Source organism: Engraulis encrasicolus, chromosome 20 (genome assembly GCF_034702125.1).
Source record: "Engraulis encrasicolus isolate BLACKSEA-1 chromosome 20, IST_EnEncr_1.0, whole genome shotgun sequence".
Classification (NCBI taxonomy): Eukaryota; Metazoa; Chordata; class Actinopteri; order Clupeiformes; family Engraulidae; genus Engraulis; species Engraulis encrasicolus.
The window spans coordinates 26,157,481-26,169,091 of NC_085876.1; the positions used below are offsets into that span (position 1 = coordinate 26,157,481).

Consider the following 11,611-nt stretch of genomic DNA (forward strand, 5'->3'; position numbering starts at 1 on the left):
GCTCATCATCGTCACGTCACGTGCATCGTCGTGGTGATCGTGACCGTGGTCGCCATGGTCGTCACCTCCATGCTCCTCCTGGGCCAGGTTCAAGGTCTTCATCACCGTGTCCAAATCTGAAGGCGGCCACAGAAATAACGGGTGAAGAAATGACACGTTATTACAGTATAAAATCATAACACATTACATAATCATTACCTCCGCCAAGGAGTCTGTTTGTCTGTCTGTTTGTTTGATCCGGATTCAGGATTTTGTTTTTTAGAAATTCTTCACCATTGCGATATATTTTGACATTCCAGTTTCACACTCCACAAAAACAGAGTGTATTTCTAGTTACATTATTATACACATCTAGTTCTGCACAATAAATGGGTGAATAGGTTGCACATTATTCAACACTCTTACATTCATTATGTGCAGTTTAACACAGTATGTAATACAGCATGTTACATTTAATATGTAGGCCTTCTGGCACTGTGCCATTGGGTTACTGTTGGCACGAGATGTGCCTGGTGTACCACTGTGTAATATGTATGGACTGTGTGTTGGCTGTGTGATTATTTGAATGCCAAATTTCATTTTAAACCTGTGGCAGGAGTAGTGGTTAAGACACTGCGCTCTCCCATGTGTGGTGGTTCTCCAGTTCAATAAACCGTAGAAAGAAGAGGTGGATCGCACTCGGTTCTTCTTCTTTTCTTTGTAATTTTTCTTTTTTTACATAGCAGCAGGAAAGCAGACAAAACATTTTGGCTGTTGCCTTTGGCAGCGTCTCGTCTTGTCTAGCTACTTCCTGAATTTCATCAAGGTGTCTCGCCTTGTAAAGAATTACAAAGAAAAGAAGAACCCATTGTTACCCACCTCTTCCCTTACGAAAATCGACCATGGTTAACCATGATTTCATGTTTTTTTTAGCATGGTTCGGCACGGTTTTTGGTTTGACTATGGTTTAACTATAAAGTGAACCATGGTTTTACTCCGAAAACTAACCAAGGTTTTACCATGGTTTAGAATTATTCATTAAATTACACTTAGCTGCCGCTTTTTATATCCAACGCACATATTGGTGAGAGTCCTTGGAGCAATGTGGGGTTAGGTGCCTTGCTCAAGGGCACTTCAGTCATGGATGGAGGAGTAGGGAGAGATAAGGGTGGGGTTCGAACCTACAACTCTGTGATCTTCAGTCCACGGCTGCTCACGGCAAGTTCTCATGTTTTTTTGGGTGACCATGAAACCCACAATTAACCATGCTTTTTTCAGCATGGTTTGTACCATGGTTAAACCTTAGACACAAACCATGCTGAAAAAAACACAACAACCATGAATAACCATGATCCATGGTTAGTCAGGATCAACGGTTTTCACGGTTACCCCCAAAAAACATGGATAAGCCATATTAATACCATGGTTGGTTCAGAGTACATAGAGAAACCATGATTACTACAATAAAACCATGGTCTATTTGAAGGATTCATTCAAACCTGTGCAAAAATCCTGACTTACACAGTTACGACCATGCATACAGGTTGTTAACTGTTGATGTGCAGTAATATGGTTAGGAGGTGTTGACTGGAGTATAAAGTAAGAATAGTGTACAAAGTAACATTGTTAGGTGTTGACTGAGTTATTGTTATATGAATGACAAATCTGTAGGAGCGCTGTGGGAAAAAGTCCTTGTTATTGTTTTGCACGGGAAAATAAGCTTTGGGAATCTCGCGATGAGTCATGATGAGTCATGATGAGTCATTATCTTGTATAAACGCTGCCACCAGTTAGCTGCTTAAGATAATATTGTTCAAAATAATGTGCTCACATCCACGGCTATCAGATAGCTGCTTAGCCTCTTACTGCAGCACGGGTCGCCGGCGACCCTATCCACTTGCTGAAAATGCTTAACTACATCATAACAACATTGCTATGACATTACAGAGAGCCAAAGTGCTGCGCTAAGGGGTTAACCCTTAGCCTATGTTATAACCTTCCTGTCACCAAAATTGTAATGGCTATGTCTTAATCTGTTACTTAAGGCTCTCGGCACTGTCATAGCAACGTTGTTTTGATGTAGTTGAGCATCTTCAGCAAAAAGTGAATAGGCTCGCCGGCGACCCTATCTGCAGTAAGAGGCTACAATAATAATGTTTAAAGTAAATTATGTGCTTGCATGCACCGCCACCAGATAGCTGCTTAAAATAATCTCTGCATAATTCTATCTGTCTTCATTTGGATTTCTCTCGCGCTTTCTCTCTCTCTTCCTCAGTCTGACTCTCTCTTCCTCTCTCCCTCTCTCTGTATGCCTGTGTCTGTATTCATTTGTCTCTAGGTCTAACATTGTCTATAGTGTGTGTGTATGCGTTTGTGTGTGTGTGTGTGTGTGTGTGTAGCTCTCTCTATGCCATGCTGTCAGAACTTTCTCCAAACTCTCCTAGCGCACGATGATGTGAACATTATTGTTTGAAGCGACTCTGTCACACACTCACTCGACTGCGACCGATGAATAATTGTGACAAAAACATGTCAAAACGCGGAGCCGTCAAAGTGAAATAAATGATTAACATCACACTGGCGGTGGCTGCGCAGAGGAAGAAAGTCACCTTGTGGAGTGACACTGCCGGAGCCAACGTGTCCGAGGATGAAGACATGTTCACATCAATTAACATCGTTTTAATAGGCATATTAAAGGCCCAATATGTGATATCTGTATCATTTTGAAGTGTGATGTATGCAAAAATCTATTACAGTAAATGTACCAAAGGTGTGTGAAGAAATTATCCTAACATCTCCCAAGCAAAGTAGCAGAGATCTATTGGTTTGCTGATTGACTGGCGTAGGATTGTCCAGTCTTGCAAAAATGGCATGCTACAGTACATCGCTTTCTACAATGACAACATCCCGTTACAAAAGTCAACTTAGGGGGGTGCTTTGATGCAGCAATGCTAAGCCCTCTTCACATATGAGCTTGCATGCCCATGATGACCCAGGTTCGAATCCGGCCTGGGTCATGTCACAGCCCTAATCCCTCTCTCTCTCTCTCTCTCTCTCTCTCTCTCTCTCGTGAGTCTCAATATAAAGATTTTTTTAAAATTGTTTTAACCCGTTAAGATTTGCTGTTACCAGGATGTCAATGACCAAGTCGTAGTGCATTACTAAAGGCCCTGTGTTATGTCATAGTATTGTAGTACTATGGTAGTTAACTTTTCAATGACTATTACAACATGCCACTGGAGGTATGGTGTGCATTAAGGGGCTACAAATGTTTTTTTTTAAAGAGTCACCTTGCAGAGTGGCATTGTCAGAGCCAAAGTGTCCGAAGATGAAGTCTAGGAAGAAGTCCTCCTGAGGCAGCTCCCTGGTGGTCAGGCAGCGTCCCCTCAGGGCGTGGTAGAGCACCGCCCCGAACATCGCCTCCAGGTCCCCATGGTCGTGATGCTCCTCCTCGTGATGCTCCTCCTCATGCTCCCCCATGCCATCATGGTCCTGATGCTGACCCTCCAGGGTCTCGTTGCCATGGTGATGACGATGGATATCGCTCAGGATGTCTGTTATGGTGACGCAGGGCTGTGGAAACAGGCACATGTGCACGCGTGCGCACACACAGACACACAGACATACACACAGACAAACACACAGACATACACACAGACACATACTACATCAGGGATAACTTAAAACATTTACATCAAAATCAAATGATGCCTGCAATCTGTTAGTTTTTCCAAATGGCAAAAAAAGGGCACGTGACGCCATGACCAAGTAAACCAACAGACCACTAGGGACAATAGGAGTAGTAAAAGTTTTTTTTAAAGCCTAAAGCCCAACAGGGAAACTCCAACTCCCATTGTCATTGTGACACAGCACTCCAAAGCACACCAACAGACCACTAGGGACAATAGGAGTAGTAAAAGTTTTTTTTAAAGCCTAAAGCCCAACAGGGAAACTCCAACTCCCATTGTCATTGTGACACAGCACTCCACAGCACAGTGTTTACACTGCACACAACGAAATTGCATTTATGTCTCTATGGCGCCCCAAGGGAGCAGTGCGGCGGGACGGTACAATGCTCAAGGTACCTCAGTTAAGGTGGAGGATGGGGGAGAGCACTGGTTAATTACTACCCCCAGCAAACTGGCGGGTCGGGAGTCGAACCAGCAACCTTTGGAATACAAGTCTGACGCCCTAACAGCATACCCATGACTGGCCCTATGAAAAAGGTTTTGCCTCTGCTTAATTACAATAACACACTTCTGAAAGGGGTGTGTACCTACAGTATGCTTCCAACCCCCCCCCCCCCCCCCAAAACACACACACACACACACACACACACACACACACACACACACACACACACACACACACACACACACACACACACACACACACACACACACACACACACACACACACACACACAGCGACCAACCCACAGCCACACACCTCTATTCCCTAGGTGCAGGTAAGGCAGATTACTGTGTTGTAGACACTTCCCACTCCAGATACTGCTTATTCTGCTGAGAGTCAGGTCCCACCTGCCTTATCACGATAAGTCTAAAGATAATGATGATACACAGGGCGACTTTTTGAGCGATGTTGCCAGGCAACATCATGAATGACAATACATTATCTGATGGAATGGTTAAAAAAAGCTGCCCAGACAGCTTGTATCATCACCTTGAGAGTTGGGTCTCATATCATATCGCGTATCATGATATCTCTCAGTCCTATCAGTACAGATAATCCCTGTCTCTAAGTCATGATCGGACCCTGGCAGCTGGCAATGCGGAAGGATTGACCTGCTCACTGGAACTAGAGGCAGTACGGGAAGTTTCGCATCAGGTATGGGGCATACCTCAAAGGGCTCAGTTTCACACAAAAACGAGAAGTCGAAGCCAGACTATAACTCCAGTAAAAGTTTTGAGTCCGCCTTTACTGTTTTGTTTTACTTCTGTGTTTATTCCATCTTGTACTTTCCATTCTACAAGACATCTCTGCATGCAAGCACACAAACGCTCACGCACCCTACACACCATGTATACCCGATCATGCAACTATACAGCACTACAACACATGCTACAACACAAAACACAAAGAAACATCCACAGACTTATTCCTTAAGCTCTGAGTATCCTCCTTTCAGGTGTAGAATACAGAGAAATATGTACAAATAAATGCAAACAAACACACACAGACACACACACACACACTGGCTTGGACCCCCTTTTGCCTTCAGAATCTCCCTGCGACAATACTCAGATAGGCTGTAGCATTCCAACAAAGCTCAATTCATAGGCTACTATGGGGCCCACATTGAGCCAAGAAAATATTCCTACGCCACTACATCACCACCCTGAACTCTTGATACAAAGCAGGGTGGATCCATGTTTTCATGTTGTTGACACCAAATTTTGACCATACTGAATGTTGTAAAGAGTGTTATACCGAGTGTTGTAAAAGAACTCTGAACCTGTCATTCAATCACACAGTGCCAACTCAATCAAGACTATCTAATGCAGTTCAAACTGAGCATTAGAATGGGGAATAAAAGTGATTTTCTGTAGGTGACTTTGAACATGGCATGATTGTGGTTGCCAGATGGGCTTGGTTTGCGTATTTCAGAAACTGCTGATCTACTAGGTCTAGGATATTCACGCACAGCCATTTCTAGGGTTTACAGAGAATGGTCCAAAAAAGAGGAAATATCCAGTGAGCAGCAGTTCTGTGGGCGAAAATGCCTTGTTGATACCAGTGGTCAGGAGAATTAGCCTGATTATCATCGACTTTCAAATCTCTTCGAGACTTGGTCTGACCAAGAGCATAACAATTAACATTTCCCAAACGGCGTTTCCCAAATGGCCTCCCTTGGTTTGCTAATGATTGTTTGCTTCCCAACAAATTGGGAGGAGTTCCCGTATTTGCAGGAACTCAGAAAGTAAAGGGGTCTCCTTGGTTGGCGGGGTCCTGCCACCGCACCTTCAAGAAAATCCTGGGGGAAACCTTGCTGTGCTAATTATATGACTTTTCCTGTTCTTAGCTGACAGGAGTGGCACCAGAGATGCTCTTATGAATACCTTGGTTGTTACGAGTGGTTATTTGAGCTACTGCTTCAGGTCGAACCAGTCTGGCCATTTCTCCTCTAGCCAAGCCGTGCCCTCCTAGTGACACAACTGCTTCAGCGTTGCTACCAGTCAGGTCAAGAGCAATGCAAGTACTTTCTGAGTTCCTGCAAATACGGGAACTCCTCCCAATTTGTTGGGAAGCAAACAATCATTAGCAAACCAATGTAGGCCATTTGGGAAACGCTGTTTGGGAAATGTTAATTGTTATCGAAGAGATTTGAAAGTCGATGATAATCAGGCTAATTCTCCTGACCACTGGTATCAACAAGGCATTTTCGCACACAGAACTGCTGCTCACTGAATATTTCCTCTTTTTTGGACCATTCTCTGTAAACCCTAGAAATGGCTGTGCATGAATATCCTAGACCTAGTAGATCAGCAGTTTCTGAAATACGCAAACCAAGCCCATCTGGCAACCACAATCATGCCATGTTCAAAGTCACCTACAGAAAATCACTTTTATTCCCCATTCTAATGCTCAGTTTGAACTGCATTAGATAGTCTTGATTGAGTTGGCACTGTGTGATTGAATGATTTTGAATGAAATTTGCATCAATGAGCAATTGGAAAAGTGTGCCAATTAAAGTGGTCGGTGAGTGTAGGTGTATGATAGATGTAATATACGTAGAAGATAGGTATAAGACCCACACATACCACTCCCCTCCCTCCCTCCGTTCCTCCCAACACACACCTGGTTGCGTTCAGGCAGGTAGTGCTCCTCCATCAGGTGAAACAGCCTCTCCACCTCCTCGCCCTCGTGCTCTGCGTGCTCCTCCTCTCCTCCCGCCGCCTCATGCTCATGATCTTCTTCCTCCCCGTGATGGTGGTGGTCGCCTCCTCCTCCTCCTTCCATGAGGCTGTGGATGAACTGGTCCGTCTCCTGTGCCCAGCGGCCCTCCCTGGCGGCCTGGCATGCCCGCTCAGGTGCGCTGAGGTACAGGCAGCCGCCGGCCGCCAGGTGGAAGTAGCCGTGCATGTCCAGCTCCCGGCTCGAGGAGAAGTTGGAGACCAGCTGACCCACGTGGTCCACGGACAGACACTGGGGGAGGACAGGAGTGTTAGTGACATTAGCGCTAGGGGAGGTAAAGGGGAATGGGGGGGAGGGGGGAGTGGGTCTACAGGGCCCCACTAATTGGTGGAGTACTTTAAGTTTAAAACAAAAAATAAACAAGAAAAAAAATAATATAAAAAATATCATATGGGGAGGCTTAGAGCCCAGAATTTGGTGGTACACCCCTGTGTTGGAAAGGTTTGCATACTTTTAAATATATCCCACTAACCCATGAGGTGTGCATGCTCATGGACTAGCATAGCAGAGTTGGGATTCATATTTTATTCTGTATCCCTCCCAATACTAGAGAATAAATGTTACAGAATGTCATTTCTAATTTGTAATGTAATGTGCAACTTATTCCGCTCTGTCAATCAGTGTGAATAATGCACTTTGAATACTTTGGAACATTGTATTGTCAGCCTTTTTGCAGACACACTGTATGTAGTTTGCATTGAACAATCAGATTTCCCTTTATCGTTCTTCTTTTGTTGGTATCACAATTTCTGAGTGAGAAATGCATTCCTGATACTATGATGCAGTCATATCTAGCCTGTGTGTTAATCTGTCCCTGTTTTGGCAAAGGACGCGCTCAACTTCTTGGAAAAACGAAAGGGTGCGAGATAAAATGTATCAACTTAAGGAAGAAAAATCCGCACTCACAAACTGCGTCTCATTATTTATTTATATTACCACCATGTCCAAAAAGCAAACGCGTTTCGGCTATCAAGCCTGATGAAGGCTTGATAGCCGAAACGCGTTTGCTTTTTGGACATGGTGGTAATATAAATAAATAATGAGACGCAGTTTGTGAGTGCGGATTTTTCTTCCTTAAGTTAATCTGTCCCTGACCATAATAATAACTGCGAGGTGGTGAGTACAACGACCACAACATGAGAGTGATAATTATATAAAGTGGTGTTTATCACCATGACATGCTGTACACGTGGACCACAGTGTAATTCACACACATTTTTTCAATGTTGTGATTCATGCGTTCATAGTGTGCATTTGTGCACATAGCGTGTGTACGCTCATATCAATAGAGACAAACAAAAAGGCATTCTGTTTTCTCAGTTTATCATTTAAATGGAAGCTCATTTCGTTCTGTCTCGTCTGATATCGGCTTTATCAGTATGTTACTGCCATGGCCACTATAGACAAACATTTCCTGTTGCTGTACTTGTCATAATAACGACATGCCTTGATATTGGCCTCATAACATAAAATGTCCAAATCTCGGAAACCCCACACAAAGTTTTTTTTTTTTTTTTAAAGAAGCAAATGATAAAATCCAGCCAAGTTTGGGGACCCTGCATCTCGGGGAGCAAATGTAACCTTTGAATGAATTCATTAATTAATTTATTTTGTCTATTAGATGTAAACACATTGTACAGCAACAGTAACCATACATTGAAAGGAATAAATAGACAGGGGTTTACACAAAAAAGTCCAGGACTTATTTCTATTGTGGTTCCTTATATGGCAGCAGAAGTTGTCAGTTAGGTTACATAAGTTTGGAAGTTGTCAATTGCGTTACATGTTGCTCATGTGCCAAGAAGATTATTGAACTAATTGGCATCCTGTTGCTTCCTGATGAACACGCTGTCGTTGAAGACAGTGAGTGTGGCAGTCAGCGGCGGAAGAATTGCACACAGGGCCCCAGGGCAAGACACTTGCAGGGCCCCCATACGGCCTGCCAAGGGTCACAATAGGGCCCCCAGCATGAATACGGGAGGGCCCTGGGCCCAGGGGCAAATGCCCTGCTCGCCCTCCCTGTAGCGCCGCCCCTGGTGGCCGTGTTAGTTCAACACTTAGCCTACAGACTCGGAGTAAAATGTCTTGTAGTGTTGGTGTCCTATTCTTCAGTTATTGAATCAACACTGTAAAATGTACTAGATGTACGTAGACAGCCATTAAGGACACATTAAACAACAATGAATGTACCAATTAAACAATGTGATGCAATGGGAAGATGGCAGAATAAAATGCAACCGTTAAAATGGACAAGATGGGGGTGGGGGGGTGGGGGGGGTTGTTCAAAGCTATAGGCCCACAGGAGAGAGACTACATTGAAACTATAACAATAAAGTAGACTTTAATAGCCTATTTATCTTCCAAAACGGATATGAATTTATCATCTGCAGCCTAAACATCGAAATTATCTGAATTATTGCTGCAAGTATATGTGGGGAAAACCTCAAAATATTCATAGGCCCTGTTTACATGTAGGTATGTGGATATTTTTGTAAAGACATCCATTTGGCCCTCTTATAACACATAAATTCAGAACGCCGTAACACGTCTGTGTAATAAAAAACCTATGCATGGTGCGACCTTTTTTCATTTTTCATATAAACTGATAAAACCATAGCCGTTCTCAAGAAATGTCCGTGTAGCCAGACCAAGGCCTAGTGAACTTCCGGCCACCTGTTCGATTTAGCCTTTAGATGATGCTATAACTACACTAATAACCAGACAGGTAAATTTCACTAACCAGTTTTTAAGGACATGTGTTGGAGGAATACTGTGCATGGGAACAGTTTCCACCCTTTAAAACTGGAACGAATACCCCTGTTTCTGGTAGCAGAGACCATTCCTCAGAGAAACCTTCTATTGTTCAATTTAACATAGGCCTACCTCTTACATACCTTAAACCCCAAAGCATCACATGGTTGTGATAAGTTTCTTTAGCTCAAAAGTATGAAACCAGGAAACATGATCGAGGAAATGTATGTTTGCGCAACAGGGCTTTTAAAAAAGCTTCCCAGAATCTTTTCAGTAAGTGTGACTTGCCCAACTTCTATCAATATTTAAACAGGGGACATTTTATTTTACTTGAATGAAAAATATTTTTTTTTTCAGGCTTTTGTTGACATATCACAAGTATTTTGTGCACTGCGTGCAAATGACACTGTGGGGCTAAGTGCAACGGATGTCATGTATAGACCCATTGAACCTGAGACAAAGTCCATATCCTATAAAAGTTGAAGTGTTTCAAGAAAAGTTTGCCATTTTCATTTGCAATTGTTTTCATTTTTCAATAATTATGAATGTACAAGTCAATATCATCTTGAATAAGACATTCTTCACACATGCCTTCATCTTCTTATGAATAGATAATTGTAATATATTGGATTGAAAACCAGAGAGGTTGTGGCAAAAATGTAATAGGCTACATGAAACGCTATTCTACTTTGAATTCATTACTTTTGTTCCTTTTATGCTAGTTTGAGGCACTTAAAATGAAATTATTCCTTCCTGTTATAGGATTACTTAAACCTATTGAATTGATTGACAAAAAACTACATGTAGGGTAAACTATATAGTTACACCTCAACGAAAATATAGTATTATCAATGTTATTGTAATTGTTATAATAGCCAACTCGATATTATTAATATTAGGCTATATAGCTCGGTACAAAGCAGGCAAATAGCAAATGAAAAAGTATAAACATTTAAGACAAGGCTCGATGAACTATCACAGTGAATGCAGGATGATTCTATCTTTATGATACCAAAAAGTTGTGATATTCTATTTCAGTTAAAGCCATCGCTCAGTCTGAACTGTTTCCCTCCCTTTGCGCACTTCACCAAATTCCAGATGGGTATTTTCAGTAGCGCACGTTACTATCGCTGCGGTATTGCTGGACCTCGACCTTGGAAAAAGTAAGTTGAAGCGAGTTAAAATACCTTTCCACACGACACATCGCTGCACTGCACACGTTTCTCCAACTCCGTCAGAACCGAACGAACAGCTTCCTCTGTCAGGTGCATTTCACCCGGAGACAGCAGGGCCAGCACGTTGGAAAATATGTCCTCTTTGGAGCACTCTGCACAGTTGAGAAAAGTCAGACTAAAACAGCAGAGAAGAGTCACACAAAGTCTTATGCTTGTTTGAGCCATGGTGGTCTTTTATGGTGTGTTTTTTAAAACACAAAAGAGATCCACTGACGAGAAGCAAGTGTACTGTCTGAAGAAAGTTGGATTCTTTCAGCTCTTACATACAAGTGTATTAGAGGCAAAGGTAGAGGTTCCTGTTGCTCGGCGGCTCTCTCCGCTCTGATTGGCCGTCGGCAAACGTGAGCTCCTGTAGGATTCCATAAACCGAGACCTGCGAGCTAGTTGATGGACAAGGGCTTCGCCACCCCTAAAACGTCCTGTTTCACCACAGAAAGTCCCCCAACGACAGTTCAATGATTTGTTCTTTTCCATTTGGCCATCCTGATAAAAACAACACAAGATATGTCCAACAGTCATCCGAGATTAGTTTATTTTCCCCAAAACGTGTTAGTAGTGTAAATAAAGGTGTTAAGTGGGTTAGTAGGCCGAATAGTTTGGAAAAAAAACATCTCACCTTAATGTTATGCAGTACAGCATTTTGATGAGTTATGATGTACAAGGTTGCATGTTCTTGGACAAAATCTCTTTCCAATATTGTTAAAAAAAAA

General features: G+C 42.7%; 1 protein-coding gene across 1 annotated transcript in view; it reads right to left on the reverse strand.

Moving 5' to 3' along the window:
* The window catches only part of slc39a4 (solute carrier family 39 member 4), a 37,113-nt gene extending 25,815 nt beyond the window's left edge, over positions 1-11,298 (reverse strand). Inside the window, exons 1-4 of the mRNA XM_063184873.1 lie at positions 10,854-11,298; positions 6,799-7,146; positions 3,270-3,552; positions 1-116 (exon numbers count right to left, since the gene is read on the reverse strand). The exon at positions 1-116 is cut by the window's left edge and continues 123 nt beyond it. Of these exons, the coding sequence (XP_063040943.1) occupies positions 1-116; positions 3,270-3,552; positions 6,799-7,146; positions 10,854-11,066 (960 nt within the window). The 5' untranslated portion in view covers positions 11,067-11,298. The remainder of the gene's footprint in view (positions 117-3,269; positions 3,553-6,798; positions 7,147-10,853) is intronic.
* Between the last annotated feature and the right edge of the window lie 313 nt (positions 11,299-11,611).